Consider the following 27,214-nt stretch of genomic DNA (forward strand, 5'->3'; position numbering starts at 1 on the left):
AGCAGTCAGTTGAACTACCCATCCTCTCACTACTTGTGTTGACATACCAGCAGTCAGTTGAACTACCCATCCTCTCACTACTTGTGTTGACATAACAGCAGTCAGTTGAACTACCCATCCTCTCACTACTTGTGTTGACATAACAGCAGTCAGTTGAACTACCCATCCTCTCACTACTTGTGTTGACATAACAGCAGTCAGTTGAACTACCCATCCTCTCACTACTTGTGTTGACATACCAGCAGTCAGTTGAACTACCCATCCTCTCACGACTTGTGTTGACATAACAGCAGTCAGTTGAACTACCCATCCTCTCACTACTTTTGTTGACATAACAGCAGTCAGTTGAACTATCCATCCTCTCACAACTTGTGTTGACATAACAGCAGTCAGTTGAACTACCCATCCTCTTTCTGGGTAAGATGGTTCACTAGTGCTTACTGTACAAACTTATGCTTGTAACTGACCTATGCCTATGATGATTAAGAGAATGGCTGTCAACATAGACCACTTCACAAATGGATGAGCTGTGAATTGAACCTCCTTCCTTTAGAGTTGTAGCCAAGGGCACTACAGACTGAGCTAGTAAGCCTGATTTGACATAAATGTGCATCTGAAATGGACTCGGAAAACCCCTGAAAGTATGCACAGCAGAAAACCAGTCATCTGAAAGGCCAAAACTTCAAGCTGATTTAATGATGGCAGTGATTTTTTTTTTGCTTTTATGTCTTAAAGCCTGTGCCTTTTGGATTGGGAAAATTAGCGCGATCAACCATGAAATTGGGAAAAATAGCGTGATAAACCATGAAATACTTTTCCTTCAAAACAGCATCTTATAAGTTATCTGCTATTGTCTGCTGTTACAAGGTAGAACCCCATACCTCCTCCTCATCTTCTATGCCCTCCCCGTCAGAGAGGTAACCATGAGGCACCATCCAGTCATCTCCCTCCTCCTCATCATCACACTTCTCCTCCTCCCTCTCCTCCTGTAACACAGGGCAATTACAGAACAATATAGCAAATCAGGCATAACAGAGTACAATATCAAGAACAACATAGCAAATCAAGTATAACAGAGTAAAATATCAAGAACATAGCAAATCAAGTATAACAGAGTAAAATATCAAGAACAACATAGCAAACCATGTATAACAGCGTACAATATCAAGAACAACATAGCAAATCAGGTATAACAGAGAACTATATCAAGTCATTCGACGTAAAATCAATATAATAAAGTTTAAATCTTTTTCGGCTAAACTTGCAATAACACCCCAGAATTCTGGTGAATTGATACATTTGTTTTGACACATTTGCTAGACTGGTGTGTTACCTCGTCCGAGGAGACGGATTCGCCAGGTTCCTCCTCCTCCCACTCATCATCACTGTCAACCTCATAGTCAAACAGGCCCTGCAAGCAACAAGTTAAAACAATTGTACTGTCAACCTCATAGTCACATAGGAAGTGTTCATTCTGGGCAAGATTGCAAGTGGGCCAATTGCCCATCAGCCATGAATTTAGTAGGGCATTTAAAGATTTTGTAGGGGCCACCTGATTGCAGGATTTATGATCACTACCAGCTGCATGTCTTTTCAGAGTACTTGTCCAAAAATTCGAACAGCAGTTTACAAACATGTTACTTTTACTATGCTTTTTACAAATGTCACAAAACATTAAATTATTTTTGTCATTGTGTTGGGTGAACAAAACATGCATTATTCTACCATTTATAATGACAGACACCCATGTACTCATATGGACCTATCATCGGATTAATCTTGAATTTTTTTTATGGCCAGGATGAACAATAGCTATACAGGTTGTGACCAATACCAACATATTATTCTCCTATATGATCACAAATACATGACCTTTGAACCTCAAAATATTAACTTAACCATATAAAGAAAATTACTCTGCCCCCATCTTGCCACGTTTTTTTCTAAGAAGCCTTAAACGCATCAAAGTGCGCATCTGAGTGGAAAATGGTAAATATACTGTCATCCCCACCAACCTGGTCCTGCTTGAAGGGATCTCTAGGCGTCAGTTTGCTGCTCTTCTTCCGCCATGTGCCGTAGTATGGGGGGCGCGTGTTTTCCTGGAATCGCAGGAACTTCACACGGTGTGTAACCTTTTCAATGGTCTCTTTCTCGTGTGACATCAGTTCCACATCATCATCCTCTTCTAGTTGCCTTGAAATATTCATCACACATCTTACTTATGCTTTATGCAGCTAAATAAAATAAAATCACATTTACTTTTTTTATGTTTTGAATTATAATCAATTATAAAACATGTTTAAAGAGTTATTTTTAACCATAAATTACTGTCTCTGACAGCAGATTCGGTTGAGTTCCACAACACTGCTTTGTCGGTGTCATAGCAGCCAAGCCCAGAGCTAATACTTCAGAAATATATGAGAGGTGGTCTGTGAAAAGGTGGTTAAATGCATGTGCGTAAAGTGTTGTCCCAGATTTCGCTGTGCAATTGGCACAGGCTTATCAAGAACGACACTTTCCCTCTAAACTGGATTTTTGCTAAAAAAGAGACTTTCTTTCCACAGAAAATATTATAAAAGGGGAAAGTGTCTTCCCTGTTGTAGCCTGTGTGGAATACACAGGCTAATCTGGGACGACACTTTCCGTCTTAACTGGATTTTTGCTATGAAGAGACTTTCTTTAAACAGAAAATATCATTAAAGCTGAAAGTGTCGTCCCTGATTGTCCTGTGCAGACTGCACAGGCTCATCTGGGATGACAATTTACGCACATACTTTAAACCCTCTTTTTACAGAGCACAGCCCATATGCATCACTTTGCAGAGCTTTTTTCCATCTGTAGCAAGGGCAGTATATAGGCCCCTTCCCACTGCCAAATGTCGAGCCATTCATTAGCAACTAGTTTTACTGAAAAACTATAACCAAGCTCAAATGTTGTAACTAGTAGAATAGCTTGCTAATTATCTCAAATATCTCTTCATAATGGTGCAACAAAACACTTACTTTGGCCAAGTCTTGCTACCCTTTCCTTTGACAAATCCTGGAGACTTGAGAGCTTTGAGGTATGTCTCACTGGAGGTCTGAAGGTAAAACATGGCTCATGTGTTCAGTTGTGAACATTGTGGGCATGAAATGTGAAGGAAGTATCAAAGGCAGGGATCATATTTTTTTCGGTTTTGTCGGTCCTAGACCGATTGGGGTCATGAAAGACCGATTGAAAATCCCAAACAGTCGGTCCGTTTCTGTGAGCTAAAATTCCCATGTCATGAAATCGATTACACAGTGCACATGCTAACATACCCTAATTACTAGTATTTCGATTATCTGTACCATTCACTGCAGTCTCTAAACCGGTCAGGACCAGTTTATTGCGTGTCAGCCGACTAGTATCAGAGTATGACCCCAAGAAGCGAAAATTCGCGCGGTTGTGTATTAGTCATGCGTGAATAACCCCGTGTCAATATCAATCGATAATTTCACTGGCTTATACCTAGCACACTAATCGGTCCAAAATATGTACTCGTCACGATAAAATCGTTGACAGTTACTTAGGAGATGAAAACTTCATAATCCTCGTGGAAAGTGTGCATTTCATGCAGTAAACAGTCATACAGTAAACTTTCATATAAACAAAGAAGAAAATCGGATATTCTGCAATAATTCATATTATTGTGGGCGGACCTTATACACTGAAAACACGCGCTGTAACTAAACAAAACACGCCGATACATTTTCCACCATCAAACTGACTGGCAATAACTAAATGAAAGTTGCGGATCTGATTGACAGAACAGCCGAAAGTTATTTTTATGGGCGGAACTTCACATAAAATAGTACGCAAGAAAAATAATATACATTGTATAAATCTTTAGTAAAAATCATGTTAGAACCAAAATAATTCGTGAACTTGATTGTTTGTTATTGAATAACTCACGACCGGAAGTTTAGATGCGTGGTTCGCACTCGTGATTTAATCCCTACGGATCTTAACTATCGGCCGTGGGTTAATCCCGGTTATTTGACAACAAACTATAACGTACACGAATTATTTCTCAACAATTTGGTTTTGTTGTTGCCAGTATCCAACCTACGCACAGACATTTGTTAGGTTCATTGCATGTATGTAAGCTATTATCGAGTCGACAACGATTTAAAACATCGGTATAGACTTACACAGATAATAATATTGACAACGATGAAAAAAGTCAGATACAACAGCACACGAAACAACAATAAAAGAGAACAAAAATCATAAAACCAATTGAGAGAACTCGTATGTTCCGTTTTTTAAAAGGCAATTAAACTTATACATTTATTATACCACCTTCATGAATGGCAAAATCAATGGTATATATGTTAACGTAATTTGTCATGATTTCGGATATGAATTTTCGGACACTTTCCCCATTTAAATCCAGACCGATTGATGTAGCGGGAAAATATGATCCCTGATCAAAGGGCTTGGAACTCCAAATAGCATAAATCCAATCTACTGCTTTTTTCAACATTAAGTAAAACTCTGTTAATACTTGAATCCAGCCATTGAATAAAAAAGCAAGAGGGCCTGAGATGACCTGTTTTTGCAGCCCAATATATCAATGGAACAAATGTTCTAACCAAGTTTCATGAAGAATGAACAACAAATGGCCCCCTTTTGGCAATGTTTTTCAACAGACCTGAACCATTTTTGAACTTGACAAAGTTTCATGAAGATCAGACAATAAATGTGGCCGCTACAGTGTTAACAAGCGTTGAAGGCAAATATTCATGACGCACAAGGGAAGACAGACAATTGACAAAAGGATCACAAAATTTCACCATGAGCAAACAAGAGATGTGTTAGTCAGAAACACAATTCCCCCTTCTGCGACGCTTTGAAGCCAAATATTTGACCTTGAAGGATTACCTTGACCTTTCACCACTCAAAATGTGCAGCTCCATGAGATACACATGCATGCCAAATATCAAGTTGCTATCTGAATCGACAAAGAAGTTATGAGCATTTTTTGAAACCTAAACGCGAAACCTAAACGCAAAGTGTGACGGAAGGACAGACAGACGGACGGACAGATGGACGGTCCGATCACTATATGCCTTCCTTTGGGGGCATACAAATATTATTCTCATAAAGATTGTCACCATGTTTGAAGATGATATTATTAAAACTAATTGAGTAAACTAAATCAAGATAATTATGATATAAACATTTGCACTCAGCAAGTGTCATTCAGATTGAACTAAAAATGTGACTTAAAGAATTCACAACTTTTCACTATAAAAAACTGTAGACATACAAAAAACTACCACCTCCCTGAGAGCCTTGTTTATAAACAAACATTAACTATTTTCAGACTCACCTTGCAATTATATTTCCAATTAAAATATCCATTAATCTGTTTTAAAACACAAATCTTTGATAATGTGGGTTATTTTACATGTATTAAACAATAAAATCCAGTTTATTTTAGCAGAAGTGTAGACCCTTCAAGGGAGAGTATCTTAAGCATACTAGTGTGATGATGAATAAAGAGTGGTCATTATCTACCGCAATAATTATGTAAAGGTAAGCCAGTGTATTTAACTGGAGTCAAGGTTGCCATGAAAACAGTTTCATAGCACAGTAGTCGTCTGAGATTATTGACTTTCCCAATCCAAGTGATCTTAGAAGAAATTCAATCCATACACCAAAACACAGTTGGTTAACTTGGCTTATCAGTAAAGATCAAAGATAAGGCTCTACAGTGCATTAATACATGTAAAGTTATTTTATGACATAGAAACAATAGGTTTATTAAGTGCATGCAACCTGCTGTCTTTATGTAAACCACATTTTATGAAGGAAGTCCCAGGTTTATACAAGAAAGTTAACTATTAGAAAGTATGTACAGCTTATCTTTAACATTATTGCATATCAGAACTAGACAGTTCACATGTTTTCACTATATACATATTGAGAAAACTGCCCCACCCCATGGCGGCCATGTTTTTCCACCCATCATGACCATTTTCGAACTCATCCGAGATATCTATAAAATTGATGTTTAGAAAAATTATGATGATTAGGAAAAAAAGTGACTTCAAGTTCTAGAGTGTTCACAAGCTTTTTTTTTAAATATATAAATATAAGGAAAATGACCCCCCCCCCCCCCCCGGCGGCCATGCTTTTTTCCTGATCAGAACCATTTTCAAACTCAACCGTCATATCCAGAAAACACATGTTCTTACCAAATTTCATGAAGATTGGACTAAAAATGTGACTTCTAGAGTGTTCAGATGTTTTCACAATATACATATAGAGAAAAATGCGCCACCCCCTGGCGGCCATGTTTTTTCACGGATCTGGACCATTTTCGAACTCGTCCGAGATATCAATAAAACCAATGTTTTGACCAATTTCATGATGATTGGGCAAAAAATGTGACTTCTAGAGTGTTCACAAGGTTTCTCTATAGCCATATAAGGAATACTGCCCCGCCCCCTTTCGGCCATGTTTTTCCAGGGACCGGAACCATTTTTGAACTAAACCAACATATCATTTAGACAAACATTTTGACAAAGTTACAAGAAGATTAGGCATCAAATGTGACTTTTACAGTGTTCACAGGGTTTTTCTTTTTTTTTTGACCTAGTGACCTAATTTTTGACCCAGTTTCGAACTCAACGTCAAGGTATCAATGGGACAAATGTTCTGACCAAGTTTCATGAAGATCAGACAATAAATGTGGCCTCTGGAGTGTTCACAAGGCAAATGTTGATGACACAAGACTCACGACGGACCAAAGGCGATTACAAAAAATACAATCATGTATCAAAAACTGAGTATTTTCATATCAGAATCAAAACATGAGAATTCAAAATAGTTCTTTCATTTAAATGAATGAATTTCTGTTAATTCAACAATGGCAAGTCAGGCACAGCATATACATTTCCTTTACTTTAAAAAAAGAACATTTAACCTGCATCATGCTAAAACGGGTCTTAAGACATTTGCAGCCAGCAAAGCTCCAGACCAACATGCACAAATTTTTGCAGTATGGTATGGAGCTACTCTGTCCAATAGACACCACCATAACTTGTGTGACTATTTAGAGGAATGGGTCTTAAGCTACGCTGAGTGCAAATGACATAAGAGCAATTTTCGCATGATGTTTGTCATTTAATTTCCTATACAAGCACCTGTTCTGTGATCCACTCGTCTAGTTTCTCCCTCTGTGACTCGTCTAAAGGTGCCCGGCGATTGGCTGGGGCAAGTCTCATGTTGGGTTTCAACTCGAACGGCATGAACATTCCATCCTTAGTGTCCTTATTCTGAAACAGTCCATCAGATAGCTTTTTAAGGGTATGAATTCAGGGCCCATTCACATGCGCGCATCTAGGAGTAAAGGGCTGAGGTTTTCACGAAACAATTTTTTATATGGAATGCTTAATGGCTATTCAATAAATAATCATGACTAAGAGACAGAACATACATTTTATTAAAATGCATTGTGTTGGTGACATAAGTGGGATAAGTTTGTGTTCTTTGATTCATTATGGTAAAAAAAAAGGAATTTGAGAATATTTAAAATGAACTTAAAATTTAAAATACTTAGTATCTACACTTTAACTCCAATATGGTGCGGTCCGTAATAAACTGTGTTCAATATAAGGCAGGGGGGTGCTTGGATCCCGTTTTTTCTCCAACCTTCCATTTCTGATTCAAATCATGTTATGCAACTTCATTTATATTTTCAGAAAATTCAAAGAAGGCGGCGATCAAAGCTTGATTGCTTTATCCGTCTGTTTAACTGATTTTAATCGATTAGAGGTTAAACGCCACCCGACAGCTATTCGGTGTTAATCTGTTGTGTAATGTCAATAAAGGTGTGAAAACTCGCTAGTCAGTGTTTATTGCATGTATTCCCTATCAGAGCGGTTCGGTGTGCTAATTTCAATAAGGTAAGTGCAAGCGGGATTATTATAAAATTTAGGTTATTCAAAACGATAAAAACCTTCTTACTTTTTTTGATTGCAGTTTGACTCTACTGTATATTAAAGGAGCGGCTTTGAAATATACTGCAGCGCACAGCATAAAACAAGTTTTTCGGTCATTTCATTAACATTCTAGTATTTAATAATTCAGTTCGTGTACGAGACATTAATTAAATAATCCAGACGATTTATCTACATGCTAACGCAGTGTAATTGTTAGCAGACATTCACTTTCTTTCATTTTTGCCCGGTATCAGAAAGTCCCCGAAAAGCATGTTTTTTGCATGACGGCGTATGACGCAATTTGTAGATGTATCGTATTGCATTCAATCTAAATTTAAATTTGCTTGTCCAATGAAAGCTCTGCCCCATAATGCACTGTTCTCTTTACACTTCTGAAAAAAATGCGTATGCATATAGCTGTGTTTACGAAATTCGTAAACATATTTATTGTCATAAATGTTCAAGATTATTTTTTTTAAGTGATGTTGTAACTTTATTGGATTATCGGTTTAATGTACACATTAGAAAAGCGGTATGTATAATGTTATCGTTATGATTCAGTTTATATGCATGTATTTTCGGATGACAACACAGCATGGTAATACACAGGACCTGTTTTATAGGCTATACTATAACTGGTTTTAAAGCCCCCTGCAATAAATGAGCTCAAAACTTATAACGCGGATCCGTTTATAACGCTGTATCGTGGCTTGGACCCCGTCATCCGCGTTATATTGGAGTTATAGTGTATTTACTGAACATAGATATTCCTGAAATTGAACATGTGCACTGTTTTCATAGCATTGAAATACTGGGTTAATGCAAATAAACTTAAATTCTAGAATTCGGATGTGTGTACTCTTTTTTTTAAAGGATTAATTTTAATTTGGGAAATAATATGCCCTGCAGCAAATGAATTATAACCATCTCAGAAATTAAACATCCACTGAAAGTTCAATAAACTAATCAAGATAAATTTTGATACATTTTTAATAAATTGTAAATTTTCTTACAGAACATGACATTTTATGTATTATGAACCCATTTAACGATTTGAATGCATAAAATTTGATTTGAATTCAATATCACTGCTAATAATTGACAGATTGTAAGTGAAATTCAAATACCTTTATATATTATTTGTTCAAGGTTAAATTTGATCCAATGAGTTTTCAAAGTAAAAGACTGTTCACGTTCTGTACAAACCCTGCTTATACAGTTACCTTAGGAGGTGATGATCCAGGCTCTTTCTTTATGAAGAAACCTTTGAACATGCTGGCCTTCTTTTCAGCTTTCCTTTGCTAAAACACATCTCAAATATTGTTTGTATATTGCTTAAACATTATTATGCATCTTGACGGATAAAACAGAAATAAAATTAAAGCTGGAAGCATTAGTTTACAAAATAACACCCTTCTTTTCTATGCACATCATACATAATATAAATGATCAAGATTTTTATTTGTTAAATTTTTGTTGTTGCAGATGTCAACAGTAATGCAGCAATATCAAGGCAGTCACTAAAACGGCTCAAACTTTAAATGGGTAAGCTGGTTGGCCAGTTATAGGTGTAACCATTTCCCACTTAAAAGCAAAGTAAAAATGTCTATGTGCGAACAGCATTAAACCAGAACAGCCTGCAAGTAACGTGCAGTCTGTTCAGGTTTTATGCTGTTTGCTGCTCATCAGTTCATCAGTACCTAAGGGTTGCAAATGAAGCCTTTAAAACTTGAATCTAGTAAGAAAGGTCTTATAATTAAATATAACTTTGTAAGGGACTACAAATGCATGAAAATACGTATCTAAGTGGGAAAGGGTTAACATATAAATACCAGTAACTGCAAATGCTCTACCTACTGATCTACATGTAGCCAACCTAAATGATACTTAATACATCACTGATACTTGGTCTTGATAAATTTAACTGTAATAAATCACACAAAGCAAGTTTGAAATAAAACCTCAAATGATCTCAAATGCAAGTTTTATCACTGGTCTTTGATTACTGAAACTACCTTTTCTTCTTCTTCTTTTTTGCGTGCCTCCTCTTTGAGTCGTTTTTCTTCCTCCTTCTGACGTTTCTCTTCTTGTTTAGCTCTTAAAATTGATAATTTCAGTACACATGTATTTATCGTGTTCTAGCCAACCAAAATCATTGCTGAAACACTAACTGGTATTGCAACACTTACTTTAAGTAATGCAACTTAATAATCTAATGTCTGAGTAAATAATGACATGGGATTTAAACAAATTCAATTGTATATTTCCATAAAAAAAATATGGTTACCTTATTTTACCTGCGTCATGCAAATGGGTCTTAAGTCATTAGTGGCCAGCGCATTGCACAGTCTGGTCAGCAGTTCAGCTGTACGCAAAGTCATGCAAGGTTTTGTTGTCTCACTAGCAAACAGGGTAACTAAGCACTGGCTTGGCTGGAGCTACTCTAGCCCCAAATGGCATTAGACCCATTTTTGCATGATGCAGGCCAAATAATAAGGAAATCATTCAATGAATAAAGTAAGTCCCGTATTTTGACTTAAACTGCACAATTTGTCTTTAACTTTGAAGGTAGCCATGTGGTTCTTGCACATGACAACTCTAGTTGAACATTTGTGGAATCACTTGAAAGGCTTCCAATGAACGAGGAAGTTGAAGCCCAAAGGATTTTGCATGTCATACTTACAAAATACAAGTGAGCCTTGCTTTTTAAAAAGGGTGTTTAATGCTTGAGCAGTCTGCACAGGCTAATCAGGGACACCACTTTCTGCCTACAACGTATTTTTTTTAAACGAAAAATATCTTAAAAACCGAAAGTGTCATCACTGATTGGTTTTATCTGGGCAGACACTTAACACATATGCATTAAACCCCCTTTTCACAAAGCAAGGCTCAGTTCATGTATGCAATGTACACAAGTTCCAGGGTTGCTAAATCACTGCAGTTAATACATTTGGTTTTGAATTGCCCATCAATTATGATCAACATATTATTATGTATCAGGCCTTAACTATTTAGCGACATTAATTCAAACCCACTCAATTTCCTTTTCTTTCATTTTTTTCTCCTCCTCTTTTTGTTTCAGCTTTTCCAATCGCTCTTTTTCCTTCTTATCCTGAAACATTCAATACATATTTGTTTACAGGGATTATGTTTTGTTTTCTTTATTTATCTGTTGTGTATAATTTTCTATAAACTTCTTCCATGCATAATCCTGTTTACAAAATAGTTTGTTTTTCTTTTGTTGTTGTTGTGTTTTATTTGGTAGGGAGTGGTAAAATTTTGGTCCAAACTTTTTTTCCTGCAAACTGTTAATTTGACGACGTCACGTAAAAGAGAACAATCGTTGATGTACAGTTTAAATTCCGTGCTTTATTTAGAGTAACATTACTACTCAAAATCAACGAAAATTGCGTACAATTGTTCGTAAAATAAACTTAAACTATTAAAAATCACTGTTCCTTATGGCAATTGCCAAAATTTCAACGCCAGATGTGGTCTGGTAAAATAGATGTTTGTAGATACAAAATGCTCGTTTTTATTATTGTTTTGCATTATCTATTCATATGACACATGAACACTACCATGGTGTTCGTGTGTCGTATGAAAAGATATATTCGCGGGAATTAATTGTGGCCACAAATAAATAAAAACGAGCATTTTGTATCTACAAAAATCTATGTAATCATACCACATCTATTTTGGCTATTGCAACAAGGAACACTGATTGTTAAGGTATTAACTTTATTTTACGAAATACTTAACGAAATTTTCGTTGATTTTTGAGCGTTATAGAGACTTTAAAAAGTATTATTAACCAAACACTTGTCAAGAAAACAACATATTGTATTACCTAGCATATCTCAATCAAATATCTCAGATAACCGAAAACAATAGAGAATGTCGGAATAACATTCGGAAAGGACCGATTTCGGATTAAAAATGTAAAAATACTCATTGGTACTTGAATTCGTGGTTCAGCGGAACAACGAAATCCACCAAAATTCATACCACACGAAATTTAATGGTTTTACAGTATTTTATTTCACTGATATTTCTCTTCAAAACCAACATATTATCATGCTTAATAATTTCCCTTTTACTTTAATATTCACAATTAAGAAAGGCCTTACAACTTTTCCCGAAAACAAGACTGTAGTTAAAGTGCTTATTACTGTGTTATTTGTGTTCTCCTCTAGTCATGTAATGAAGAATACTCAAACAATAATCCATTCCAGGAACAACCTTGCTATCTGCTCAATAATCTGACCGCTACAAAAAATTCACAATTGATATTTCAAGTTCCAACAACCTAACACTACAGAAAGCACAGAGAGTGCAGTTACTTTTATGATATATTTTCATTTACAGACAAGATATGTGTTTGTCAGAAACACTATGTCTCCTACTGCGTCGCTTTGAAGCTATATATTTGACCTTTGACCTTGAAGGATGAACGTGACCTTGACCTTTCACCACTCAAAATGTGCAGCTCCATGAGATACACATGCATGCCAAATATGAAGTTGCTATCTTCAATATTGCAAAAGTAATGGCAAAATGTTAAAGTTGGAGCAAACAAACACACAAACCAACCAACAAACACACAAGGCAAAAACAATATGCCCCCCAATATAGTGGTGGGTGACAAAAAAAACCTTAGACTGCCTAATTGACCTCTTGTCTGCATTCTTTCAAACTAACTGATAATCCAATCAGACCAACAGTGTTGCATTAACAAAATAGGCATCCAATGTAAGAAAGAACTATTTAGTTACTTGTTAATTGGGCACCCAATTCAACTTATATGTCACAAAAACTGAATTACATGTATGATCTCAAAGATATGATGCACATCATTAGTTGTGTCTTGTGCTGTAAAAATGGGGCAAAATGCATATGCGTAAAGTGTCGTCCCAGATTAGCCTGTGCAGTCCACACAGTATAATCAGGGATGACACTTTCCGCTTTTATGATATTTTTCAGGACTGTACAGGCTAATCTGGGACAACATTTTACGCACATGCATTATGCCCAGTTTTTTCAGAACGTGACTTAGTTTCATGTTCACCTTTTCCTCTTGCTTTGCCTTCTCTTTCTCTGCCTTTTCTTTCTCTCGCTGCTCATCTTTCAGTCGCTTCTTTTCAGCCAGTTCCTTCTTCTTCTCCTCCTTTTCCCTCTCCTTGGCCAGCCTCTTGTCCTCCTTTTCACGATCACGTTCCTCCTTCTGTTTCTGACGCTGAGCATCGCGGTCCTTGCGCTTGCTCTCAGACAGCTGGCAATTGAAACGGGCATACAATTTTTTATTTATCCATACAATGAAACTAACTGGTTAACCCCAGTGTTTTTTCACCATATTGGGAATGGGGCCAGGTCCCTTCGGATTGGGAAATTTTGCATAGTTTTGACTAAAAACTAAAATCGAGAAATTAAGTGAATTAAGTTTTGTTTTTATTTTCTTACAAATACTTGAAAATTGATAATACAAGTGTTTTCAGTATTATATTGATAATACTAGTGTTTTCAGTATTATATTGATAATACAAGTGTTTTCAGTATTATATTGATAATACAAGTGTTTTCAGTATTATATTGATAATACAAGTGTTTTCAGTATTATATTGATAATACAAGTGTGCCCAGTATTATATTGATAATACAAGTGTTTTCAGTACTATATTGATAATACAAGTGTTTTCAGTATTATATTGATAATACAAGTGTGCCCAGTATTATATTGATAATACAAGTGTGCCCAGTATTATATTGATAATACAAGTGTGCCCAGTATTATATTGATAATACAAGTGTTTTCAGTATTATATTGATAATACAAGTGTTTTCAGTACTATATTGATAATACAAGTGTGCCCAGTATTATATTGATAATACAAGTGTGCCCAGTATTATATTGATAATACAAGTGTGCCCAGTATTATATTGATAATACAAGTGTGCCCAGTATTATATTGATAATACAAGTGTTTTCAGTATTATATTGATAATACAAGTGTGCCCAGTATTATATAATACAAGTGTGCCCAGTATTATATTGATAATACAAGTGTGCCCAGTATTATATAATACAAGTGTGCCCAGTATTATATTGATAATACAAGTGTGCCCAGTATTATATTGATAATACAAGTGTGCCCAGTATTATATTGATAATACAAGTGTTTTCAGTACTATATTGATAATACAAGTGTGCCCAGTATTATATTGATAATACAAGTGTGCCCAGTATTATATTGATAATACAAGTGTTTACAGTATTATATTGATAATACAAGTGTGCCCAGTATTATATTGATAATACAAGTGTGCCCAGTATTATATTGATAATACAAGTGTTTACAGTATTATATTGATAATACAAGTGTGCCCAGTATTATATTGATAATACAAGTGTTTTCACTAAGGTTGATCTTATACTGATGGGAGATGAACAAAATTGAGCTCTAAAAAAAAAAAAAAAAAAAATTTTGGGGAAACCTTTCATTGGTAATTTTTAGCTCCAATTTGGGAAATTTTTTAATTTTTTTTTCCATTGGGAATGGGCTGATAACCGGACCTGATTTTAAATGAAAAAATCAAAACACTTAACCCCTAGAAATAAAATTCCCTTATCATAAAAATCAAAAGAAATTTAAGCCCAAATTCCCCCCTACAACAATGTATATCCCATATTTTCCCATGAATAAAGACTAGGGCCACATCCACCAAGCAAAGCCTCTAGACATTCAGGGCCCCACCAGCTTACAAAATCAGGCTACCCGTATTCACTTTTTGGTTGCCCTTAATTTATGTTGCAGTTATATTAGGTAATACATGTATAAGGCATGTCTGCAAAATTACAATAAAACGATCCGTTATTTTGGATTGTCCAAAATGTTGCCATTGGTCATGAACTCTCGTTTCATACATGTTAAATTTCACTAAATTATTCCACTTTCTTTTCTTTTAACTTGCCATCATAAAACATCACATACACTCTAGTAGTCCAACAAACTGCATAATAACCCTACTCGCCGTACATGAAATTTCCCAAGACCATTAGAAAAAAAAACAAATTAAGGTTAAAAAAAAACAAAAAACACTTTGGTACATGTAACTGGTAAATAAAATTAAACAATCAGTTAATTCCTCTTAACAGCTCTATGGCTTGAACATCAGTAAATATAATATTGACAACAATTCATTATGAAATATAAAGTAATTGTTAGAAAAAATAAAAAACACCAATTTCCCATTTTAAAATAAACAATATAAATTTTCCCAATTACAAGGGTTTTCTCGCTTCTTTTTGCCAAGTGTTCCGGTACTTTTACCAATTGGGCAAAAAGATATCGCTGAAAGACAACATATTTGTTGGTATTCTTAGCAAGTTTCATGATAAAAGGGAAACAAATGTGATTTCTAGAAAATTCAAATGGTTTTGCTATGGTAGCCATGTTTTACAGTGGAATAAAATCTTAACTCTTTCAGTGCTGGAACCGAATTTTGAAGGCCTTTGCAAACAGTTTGGATTCAGATGAGACACCACAGAATGATCCAAACTGTTTGCTATTCTGATAGTATCGTGAGTATTTTTTGAAAAAAAATATGCTAATTTTAGAAATTCAGCAGACAACATTTTAGCAGACAACAAATTTCCCAGCATGCAAAGGGTTAATCAACTACAAAATCATTTAAACGTATGTTTTGACCAAATATTCATGAAGATTGAGAAATAAATACGGCTTAAACTCTGCTCATAGGCCTTTTCTTGAATTGGACTTAGTGACCTAGTTTTCCACACAACTTGACCATAGTTACACATTCCGTCATGATATGATTGGGACAATGTTCTGACTGATTTTCATGCAAACTTAAATGTGGCATCTAGATTGTTTGCAAGTTTTTTATACAGTTTTAATTAGTGACTGCATGTTACAATACCTAAGTTTAAACTTTGTTGATTTTTTTATTGGGAAACATGTTCTGAACAAATATCATGAAGACTGGTAAATTAATTGGGTCCCATGAGCTTTCACAAGCCTTTTTTTCAATTTGACCTACATCTAGTAACCTAGTTTTTTAACCCCATGTGACCCAGTTTATAACTTGTTTCATAGATACAAATGAACTGACCTGTTCTGCGCAGCCCAAGATATAAGAACAAATGTTCTGACCCAAGTTTCATGAAGAGTGAACTATAAATGTAACTTTTAGAGTGCTAACAAGGTTTTACTATAGCTATATTAGGACTTGTCCGAGATATCATAGGAACAAATTTTCAGCCTAAGTTTCATGAAGATCGGACAATAAACGTGGCCTATAGAGTGTTGACAAGAATTTACTCCAGCCATATATAGCTATTTAAGGAAAAATGCCCAGCCCCGACGGTCATGTTTTTAAAGAAACCGACATCATTGTCTAACTCATCCCAAGATATCATTGGGATATATCTTCTGACCAAGTGAACAGTTTCATTATGATTGGACAATAAATGTGGCCTCTAGAGTGTTAACAAGGCAAATGATAAACCTGCACAACACACGACGGAAAAAAGGCGATCACATAAGCTCACCATGAGCTGAATGTGCACAGGTGTGATAAACAGAACTAATTGATAGGCAAATCTTAACAAATAAGTATTTGGCAATATGTATACACAGTCGTGACTGGGTATGAATAAATACTTGTAATTTCAACAGACACACGCTTTCACAGATACAAACTAGAAATGGCGCGGCAGAGGCCGACGCGTATCCCCACGCCGCATGTTTGACCCAAGGGCGCCCCAGGGTTGATCATGGGGCCATGCATAGTTGAGATTGACTGTATTGTCATAAGAGAAGTTCAGTATCAATTAGAAGTGAATGGGTGTAAAAATAAAGAAGTTATAGTAAAAGGCAATTTTGGGAGGGTGTGGCCTATGTGGGCGGGGTGCCCCAGGGTTGGTAATGGGGCCATGCATAGTTGAGATTGACCGTATTGTCATAAGAGAGGTTCAGTATCAATTTGAAGTGAATCAGTGTATTAATGAAGAAATTATAGTAAAAGGCAATTTTGGGCGGGTGTGGTCTATGTGGGCGTGGCGCCCCAGGGTTGGCAACGGGGCCATGCATAGTTGAGTTTGACCGTTTTGTCATAAGAGAGGTTCAGTATCAATTTGAAGTGAATCAGTGTAGAAATGAAGAAGTTAATGTAAAATAACCTAAATTTTTTTTATAGTAAATGGATTTTTTTGGTGGGTGTGGCCTATGTGGGCGGGCGCCCCAGGGTTGGGATTGGGGCCATGCATAGTTGAGATTGACCCTAATGTCATAACAAAAGTTCAGTATCAATTTGAAGTGAATCCGTGTAGAAATGAAAAAATTATAGTAAATGGAAATTTTTGGTGGGTGTGGCCTATGTGGGCGGGGCGCCCCAGGGTTGGGAATGGGGCCATGCATGGTTGAGATTGACCGTATTGTCATAGGTGAGGTCCAGTATCAATTTGAAGTGAATCGGTGTAGAAATAAAGAAGTAAATGTAAAATAACCTAAAAAAATGAGTGATAATTTCTGACGCGGCCCCACCCCAACCCCTATAACTTTTGACCCAGGGGTCAGATCAAAATTCCAAATAGTGCACCGTCGCACATATGCTCATAGCTACCATGTGTGTAAATTTCAAGGTTCTAGTGCTTTTAGTGTAGGAGGAGATAGTGGCCAGGACGGACGGACAGACGGACGGACAGACGGACGGACGGACGGACGGCGGAGATCACCACAATATCCCCACCTTTTTTTCAAAAAGCGTGGGGATAACAACACAAACTTAGCATGAAATTCAGTCAAACTGAACCCAAATTTAAATGTGTTGTTTTAAATCCGCTTAGCCCTTACCGGCTTTGATTGCTTCTTTCCTGATAGACTGGGAGTTCCTTCACTGCCAGATCCCTGACTGAGTCCAGCGTTGTCCTCACTGACAGATGGGGACTAGATACAATGACAAGTAATAGAAGAATTATAACCATCAATCAATCATACTGTTTCACAACTAAAAGGTATCAATATAATCAAGCAGGTCTGAATTCTATTACTTCTTTAAAACAGGATAACGTTACAAACATGTCAATATGATTCTGAGATTGGAAGTTTGTCTAATTGAACATAAATTTGGTAATTAGGTAATGAACACATGTAGAAAGATTTAATATATTTAGGTCAAATAAAAAACAAACAAGAACAAAAGTGTCAAACTGTCACAAGATACGCCCGTTCGAAGGTTTTGGACACCATGCTCAATGCTTGAAATGCACTGAGTGACCTCGAGACCTAGTTATTGACCCGGCATGACCCATGTTTGAACTTGACCTAGATATCATTTAGACGTAACATCTGACTAAATTCGGTGAAGATCAGACGAAAACTACTTCAATTAGAGAGCGGACATCATGCTATATCAGGGTTTTTTTTTGCCCGATTTTATAGCCGAAATTCGGCTATGTTCCCAATCCCAACAAGTATACTTTTTTCCCAAAATGTGGCAAAAAAATCCCAATTTCAAAAAAAAGAAAAAAAATAATTTTTTTTTTTTTTTTTTTTTTTTTTTTTTAGAAAGATGTCTAATGCTTATTTTATCTCAATTTCAATTCAATTACATCTAACAAAGTATTATATGGTTTTGTTCTTTTAATTTGAATGATTATAAAGAGTTATATCAAATTGAGTATTTCCCTAATCAGTGGACTTTTCATGTGGAAAAAAAGGCTAATGAATTTATTTTCCCAATTTCATGAAAATGCCGATAAAATTCCCAATTCCAAAGCCATGGGCTATCTTCCCAAAAAGTGGAAAAAAAAACCTGTATATGCTTGAAATGCACTAAGTGACATCGTGACCTCGTTTTTGACCCGGCATGACTCACATTTGAACTTGACCTACATATCATCTAGACACAACTTCTGACCAATTTAGGTGAAGATCGGATGAAAACTATTTCAATTATAGAGCGGACACCATGCTTAATTCTTGAAATGCACTTAGTGACCTCATGACCTCATTTTTGACCCTGCATGACCCATATTTGAACTTGACCTACATATCATCTAGACACAACTTCTGACCAAATTTGGTGAAGATCGGATGAAAACTATTTCAATTAGAGAGTGGACACCATGCTAAATGCTTGAAATGCACTAAGTGACCTCGTGACCTAGTTTTTGACCTGGCATGACCCATATTTGAACTTGACTGAGTGACCTCGAGACCTAGTTATTGACCCGGCATGACCCATGTTTGAACTTGACCTAGATATCATTTAGACGTAACATCTGACTAAATTCGGTGAAGATCAGACGAAAACTACTTCAATATGAGAGCGGACATCATGCTATATGCTTAAAATGCACTAAGTGACATCGTGACCTCGTTTTTGACCCGGCATGACTCACATGTGAACTAGACCTACATATCATCTTGACACAACTTCTGACCAAATTAGGTGAAGATCGGATGAAAACTATTTCAATTATAGAGCGGACACCATGCTAAATGCTTGAAATGCACTTAGTGACCTCATGACCTCATTTTTGACCCTGCATGACCCATATTTGAACTTGACCTACATATCATCTAGACACAACTGCTGACCAAATTTGGTGAAGATCGGATGAAAACTACTTCAATTAAAGAGTGGACACCATGCTAAATGCTTGAAATGCACTAAGTGACCTCGTGACCTAGTTTTTGACCTGGCATGACCCATATTTGAACTTGACCTACATATCATCTAGACACAACTTCTGACCAAGTTTGGTGAAGATCGGGTGAAAACTACTTCAATTAGAGAGCGGACACAATGCTTAATCCTTGAAATGCACTAAGTGACCCTGCGACTTAGTTTTTGACCCAGCATGACCCATATTCGAACTTGACTTAGATATTGTCTAGACACATCTTCTGACCAAGTTTGGTGAAGATCGGATGGAAACTATTTGAATTAGAGAGCGGACACTGCTGTGGATGCTGCCCGCAAAGGGTAAATCTATAATATGTCCTGTTTTTAAAAACGGGCGTATAAAAATAACACTAATGAATAAGAAAATTGTTTTAAAATTGATAATTATCAATCTACATTGGTAAAATAAAATAGAATTTGTAATGCTTTAAGGCAATTGTCAAGCACAAACATGAATTGACAATGTAGAATTTGAAATACAAAGGCTACCTCGATCAATTATAAAGCAGTAGTTAACACTACCTTAATTATCGAGTCCATATCTTTGCTCTTGGCAGGAGTTTTAAGAGCATCTTCACAAACAGAAGTGTTGGCAATAAAAGAAGCATTGCAATCTTCATTTTCCTCTTTCCCGTCTTCACTATCTATACTCATAACATCGTCAGTTTTATCATTTTCTTTATTTTCCCCTTCAACTTTCAAATCCTCATCAGGATCAATGTGACTGTTTTCATCAATTTTTATACTTTCCTTTACCAAGACATCCACTTCCTTGTTTTCTTTGGTGGCATCTCCAGCCACATATTCATTTGATTCCTCCGTGAGATCAATTTCTATGCATTGATTAGTCGAAGTTATCTCCTCCTGATCTGCTATAGGTTTTTTGCAACTGAAAAATTTATCAAGTGTATGCATCTTGGGCCCGGGCATAAGTAATGCAGGATTTTCAGCAGCATTTTCTGCCTCTGAACTACTGCTAACCTCATGCTCACCATTCAGCCCACCCTTCTGAGTGGAGCCTAGACTAGTCCGAATCTGTTTGGCACTTGGTGATTCATTATCAGAGAGTTTCCTTTTCTTGTTGCCTGGAGGTGTGCTGCCCTGCTTTGTCTGTCCAGTGTGATCCAAAGGCTTGAATGGAAGCCGACCTAAAGAAAAATAAAACTGCATATGCATTAACCGTGCTCTGGGAAAACCAGGTTTAATGCATGTGCTTTAAGTATTTCCCAAGACAACAGACTTCACAGGCTCATTTTGGACAAGTCTACACTTTCTGCTTATGATAGATTTTTTTTAACAAGATACACCCTTTAAAGTAAAAATTCCTTAAAAGCCAATATTATCCCTAGTTAGCCTGTGCGGAGGATAAAGGCTAATCTGGGAGGATATATCAGTTTCATGCATACAGCCCATTTTTTCAAAGTGCAGCTCTTATAAATTGTGTAATTACATGTACAATACAGTCCATGAGTTTTAAAAAAAACTCGCTCCTTCTGCGGGGCTTTTGTTTGCTAACAAGTGCTTCCGCGGCGGGGAAGGCAAGGTGTATACGCTAAAACGCTTGGCGTTCCTCAGAGATAGCCAATACCTGCAGTGTGTATGACTTTAGTCTCTTCGGTAAAGGCAGACAATTTCCGTTCTTATCAGGATACCACCGCGCAACACCGCAGTGGCAGTGTGCTACTGTGCATGCCAAAAAATAAAAGCATTGTACAATGTAATTAACAAGAGGGCCATGATGGCCCTGAATCGCTCACCCGACTAACCAAATAAAATCCCATCCCAGATTTCATCAAGATAAACATTGTGACCAAATTTCATAAAGATTAGATGAAAACTGTGACCTCTATTGTCTTCACAAGGTTTTTCTATTATTTGACCTAGTGACCTAGTTTTTGACCCCAGGTGACTCAAATACAATCCCAACCCAGATTTCATCAAGATAAACATTCTGATCAAATTTTATAAAGATTGGATGAAAACTGTGACCTCTGTTGTCTACACAAGGTTTTTCTATTATTTGACCTAGTGACCTCAGTGTTTTTTAATGGCGATTTCGGGGCCGATATTCGGCCCCATTCCCCTAAAAAAAGAGTATATATTTTCCCCCAATTTTGTAGAAAAAATCCCCTCAAGAAGTTAAAAAAAAAAAAAAAAAAATTATTAGAAAGAACTCTCTAATGATAAATATATCTCAAATTAATTTCATAAACATCTAACAAAGTATATAAAAAATTAATATGATTTTGAATTATAATAAAGAGTTATATTAAATTAGTTTTTTCCCACATCTGTGGACTTTTCATATGAATTGCATTTTTCCCAAAATGGCCAGGAAAAGACCTGATGTATCTATATTATGTCAATATTTGTTGATAAAAACATTCCAATTTGGTCCATTTTATTTATAAACAAGGGCTGTTTGTAAAACATGCATGCCCCTCATATGGGCTGTCCGTTGTACTGGCAGCCATTGTGTGAATACGACTTTTGTCACTGTGACCTTGACCTTTGACCTAGTGACCTGAAAATCAATAGGGATCATCTGCAAGTCACGATCAATGTACCTATGAAGTGTAATGATCCTAGGCAAAAGCGTTCTTGAGTTATCATCCAAAAGTCATTTTACTATTTCGGGTCACCGTGACCTTGACCTTTGACCTTGTGACCTCAAAATCAATAGGGGTCATCAGCGAGTCATGATCAATCTACCTATGAAGTTTCATGATTCTAGGCATATGCGTTCTTGAGTTATCATCCGAAAATCATTTTACTATTTCCGGTCACCGTGACCTTGACCTTTGACCTGAAAATCAATAGGGGTCATCTGCGAGTCATGGTCAATCTACCTATAAAGTTTCATGATCCTAGGCATATGCGTTCTTGAATAATCATCCGAAAATCATTTTACTATTTCGGGTCACCGTGACCTTTGACCTAGTGACCACAAAATCAATAGGGGTCATCTGCGAGTCATGATCAATCTACCCATGAAGTTTCATGATCCTAGGCGTATGCGTTCTTGAGTTGTCATCCGGAAACCATTTTACTATTTCGGGTCACCGTGACCTTGACCTTTGACCTAGTGACCTCAAAATCAATAGGGGTCATCTGCAAGTCATGATCAATGTACCTATGAAGTTTCATGATCCTAGGCCAAAGCGTTCTCGAGTTATCGTCTGACAACCACCTGGTGGACCGACCGACCGACATGAGCAAAGCAATATACCCCCTCTTCTTCGAAGGGGGGCATAAAAATGCTCAAATTTGCCAAGTTTTCCTACTTTTTGACCTAGTTATCTAGTTTTTGACCCCAGATGACCCAAAACAATCCCAACCCAGATTTCATCGAGATAAACATTCTGACCAAATTGCATAAAGATTGGATGAAAACTGTGACCTCTACTGTCTTCACAAGGTTTTTCTTTTATTTGACCTAGTTTTTGACCTAGCAGGGGTTTTTCTGCCTATTTTGGGAAAAGGAGTCTGACTTAATTGGGAATTTTTTATCGAAAAAATTTTTCATTTTGGGAATTTTTGCTTCGATGAAACGGCTCATTCGGGAAAATATTGTGAATTTATCATGCTTAAATAATTCAGCCGTTTAACAAATAAATTTGTTTTTATTTTGTCTTCTTTATATAAACAGATGCAATATTGGGCATGTTCAACGTTTATTCAAGTACTGCAGTTTTGTTTTTCAGTTACAGTTACTCTCTGAGATAAGAACTGTACAGTCAAACCTTATAGCAGATATTTTTTACCAAAACAAACACTGGTTAGTCTAAATCTTCAGTAAAAATCGTGTTAGAATCGAAATAATTCGTGTTCTTTATTGTTTGTTGTTGAATAACCCACGACCGAAAGTTTAGATGCGTGGTTTCAAATCATATAATCCCTACGCATCTTAACTATCGGCCGTGGGTTATTCGACTACAAACTATAACGTACATGAATTATTTCTTAAATATTTGGTTTTGTTATTGTCAGTAACAATCCTACGCACAGACATTTGTTGGGTTCAATGCATGTTTGTAAGCTATTATCGAATTGACAACGATTTAAAACATCGGTAGATTGACTTATAATATTGACAACGATGAAAAACAGTCGGATAAAACAGCACACGAAACAACCAATGTCAATGAAATAGCAAATGATAAAACAAAATGAGAAAACTCGTATGTTCCGTTTAAAAATAATGCCTAAAGGAATTTAACTTGTTCATTTATTATACCATCTTCACGAATAGCAAAATCAATGGCATATATTTTAACGTAATTTGTCATGATTTCGGATATAAATTTTCGGGCACTTTTCCCCATTTAAATCCGGACCGATTGATGTTGCGGGAAAATATGATCCCTGGTTATAAGACACTTCATTCTTAAAAAAAAAAAAAAAAAAAAAAAAAAAATTAAATTGGGAATTTTTTTATAATTTCGGTTTAGAATCGGGTCTGTTTGCTTTGGGAGTGCCTCCGTTTCTGGAGGCTCAGACAATGCTGAAAAACCCCTGCAGGGCTTTCCTTAGACCTCAAATCTCAAGAGTCAAGGACTCTTGGGACCATATTTTCAAGAGTCAAAATCAAACTTCTGAGAGTCCTAATAATAACGCAGAACAGTCAATGATTTTTTGCAATTTAAGCAAATTACTGAGATATAATATATAAAAAGCAACAAATAAAAAGATACATGTATGTTAACATTTATTTCTTACATTTTACTGTCACTACAACACTATGCATTTAAACACAATATTTCAATGATTAATAAATACAAAACATGTATTCTAATACAACATTAACTTCATGTATACAGCAGAGTAATATGTCATATGTTCTTCTTTCGCACGTTTGGGGGTGTTAGGAGCACTGTCATTTAGATCTAAAGTACGCTTTGTCGTTGGCGTCTTACACACACTTTCAGAGTTACTACCGATTTCGAATTCGAAAAGGTTTCTCTGCGACATTTTCCGAATGCACAAGCACAATTACACTTTGCACAATTACACTTTATCCAATAACTTTGTTTGACCGTTTCGCGTGGCTATTAAATTAAGAATGAAATACAAAATGTGAAAAAAAACAAAAAACATTTCCGCTGGCTATCACAAAAAAAACAACAACATACGGGTGGTAACTTAACACAATAGCCTATATAAATCGGTAAACTATAAAAGGAAATTATTTCTACTCGTCGATAAAGGTGCCTCCGTATTTAATCCCATCAAAAATTCCGACGCCCTTTAATTATTTCATGTGCCATCTTCACTGAAGACGTGCGACAAACACGCCGTTTTCTATGCCTCCTCAAACGGTCAATTATTACGCCTACATGTATTTTGTAATCAATTAGCTCATGCAAAAATTGTCACTTTGCCACAAGGTCAGTTATATCGGTTCTATAGTTATTTTTAGCAACTTTGATGCAAAGCGTGTAATTTGACGTTGTAGACAGTACATATGCCAGCATAACTTTCGCGCGTCTTTGAACTGAGCAATCATGAAGTAAAACAGTGATAAGTGCATTCAGCTTTGGAAAAACATTCTGCCATACTCTCGAAATATCTCAAAATATGCTTTGGATATGGATGTTATTATTTAATATTGAACATTATTAAAACTGACGCGGATGAGTCCATTCTGTTTTAGTGGGTTTATAGTTCTTCTTAAATGCTCTGAGCTTTTATGAGTACATACGTACAGCTCAGAGGGTCAATAGCTGGGAGTTGGATTATTGCAACTAGGTGGGTTTAATACACGTCTTTTCCGCAAACAGCTGATCACAAACGCTATGATAAATAATGGAAAGTTAATACACGCGTCATCTAACCAGCAGTGTTTTAATTGGTCAATACTAGATTTCTTAATTAACCAAACTCCGCCTACTGGGTGGACTTGTGCTTCAATGATTGGAAACGGGCGTTAACGATTAGCGCGTGCTAAATGAGATACTCCGCCCCGAGCCAATTATCGCTTAGTCTTAACAACTTTTGATCTCGTTGACGCAAGTCGGTATATTCCCCCGGGTCAAATGTGACGCATGACGTAATTTTCTCAAGAGTCAAAAAGGGGTCTTCTGTAATTTACAAGCGTCAAAACCCGGGAGCTCGGGTCAAAGGAAAGTCCTGCCCTGGAGTTTCAATGGAAGGACTTGTACATTTTGACGATGTTTGTTTATTTTATGACACTTGCTTCAAAAAAATCTAGTTTTTGTTTGGCCGGGTTTTTGCTTCATAGGAATCTTTTTCACGTAAAATTTAAAATGTGCGACATCTTTGTTTTCTATTCAGCCGAATCACAAAACGCTTGAATTTCATTGCAAATATAATAAGCACCTGAACAACATGGAGAATATTGGGCACACAAATAATGCTGACGTTATCCAAATTGAGGTATAGTGTAAAATCCGTAAGAGACCAGACTCAAAAGGGCCCTTTTGACAAAATACAGCGCATCGAAAAAGCCCTTTTGACAGAATAGCCCCCAGGGCCAAAAAACCCTTCTTCGCAAGGGGCCTCTTTTTCTTCCCCTTAACAAAAACAGGTTTTTTTTACCTTCTTTGTGACCCACTGAAAAACGGCCCTTTCCCCTCTGATTTTTTGTTCCCCTCAGCTGGTAAATTTTCCCCTCCAAAAAAGATTTTTTTTTAAACCTTTAAATATACAAGTTAACCGTGATCCAGTGTAGGAAATAGAAAAATATTGCATAATTAAATTTTCTGTTTCCTTGAATTTGTTTTAAAAACAGTAAAATATGCTTAATTGATTATTTAAGATTTTCCTTATTTTCCCCCAAAATCCGTGTGAAAAACCTCTCTTTCCCATACAGAAATTTCTTTAAAATCATGCATTTTTCTCTAAATCTCCAATCTACCTCAGTATTTTTCATTCCCCAAAGCCATAAAATTGTGTATTTTTCCCCCAAAAAAACGGCTGTGGCCCTTTCACCAAAGTTGGTTTTTTGGCCCTGCCCCTCCCCCCCTTAGGATTTTTTTGACCTGATTCTATATTTGAAATTCGGATATATATTCCCAATTGCAAGAAGTATACTTTATTCCCAAAATTTGTTAAAAAATTCCCAATTGGGAAAAAACCCTACTAATGACATCGTCTGTTTCGCTTTTTAACAAAGCTAAGTCCAATCTGGTTTCGTATGGGTTTGAGACTATACCTAGATTTGGTTAATGTCGGCATCATTCCTATGCCCAATATTCTCCGTGTTGTTGAGGCAATTAAATTCAAGCGCTTTGTGATTCGGCTGAATGGAAAACAAATATGTTGCGCATGTAGTTTTAAATCCCAATTTATTTTCCTAATTTCTTTAAAATGCTGATAAAATTCCCAATTTTAAAGCCATGGGCTATCTTCCCAAAAAGCTGAAGAAACCTGACTTTTCAAATCCTCGTGGAGCCCTGTGAATCATGTCTATGTTAATATGTATGAAACTGACCTTGCTTCATCTTTTTGGATGGTAGAACTTCAATTGCATCCATCATTTTAAGGGAACCTCAGCTACTGTAATCTGCTCT

General features: G+C 36.3%; 1 protein-coding gene across 1 annotated transcript in view; it reads right to left on the bottom strand.

The window, feature by feature from the left end:
• The window catches only part of LOC127872741 (chromatin assembly factor 1 subunit A-A-like), a 40,538-nt gene extending 13,324 nt beyond the window's left edge, over positions 1–27,214 (bottom strand). The window contains exons 1-12 of the mRNA XM_052416110.1: positions 27,136–27,214; positions 20,205–20,830; positions 17,846–17,938; positions 13,042–13,245; positions 11,009–11,085; positions 9,989–10,070; positions 9,197–9,274; positions 7,176–7,307; positions 3,003–3,079; positions 2,016–2,193; positions 1,334–1,411; positions 882–986 (exon numbers count right to left, since the gene is read on the bottom strand). Coding sequence (XP_052272070.1) covers positions 882–986; positions 1,334–1,411; positions 2,016–2,193; positions 3,003–3,079; positions 7,176–7,307; positions 9,197–9,274; positions 9,989–10,070; positions 11,009–11,085; positions 13,042–13,245; positions 17,846–17,938; positions 20,205–20,830; positions 27,136–27,181 — 1,776 coding nt within the window. The 5' untranslated portion in view covers positions 27,182–27,214. The remainder of the gene's footprint in view (positions 1–881; positions 987–1,333; positions 1,412–2,015; positions 2,194–3,002; positions 3,080–7,175; positions 7,308–9,196; positions 9,275–9,988; positions 10,071–11,008; positions 11,086–13,041; positions 13,246–17,845; positions 17,939–20,204; positions 20,831–27,135) is intronic.

This window comes from Dreissena polymorpha, chromosome 3, assembly GCF_020536995.1.
Source record: "Dreissena polymorpha isolate Duluth1 chromosome 3, UMN_Dpol_1.0, whole genome shotgun sequence".
NCBI lineage: Eukaryota > Metazoa > Mollusca > Bivalvia > Myida > Dreissenidae > Dreissena > Dreissena polymorpha.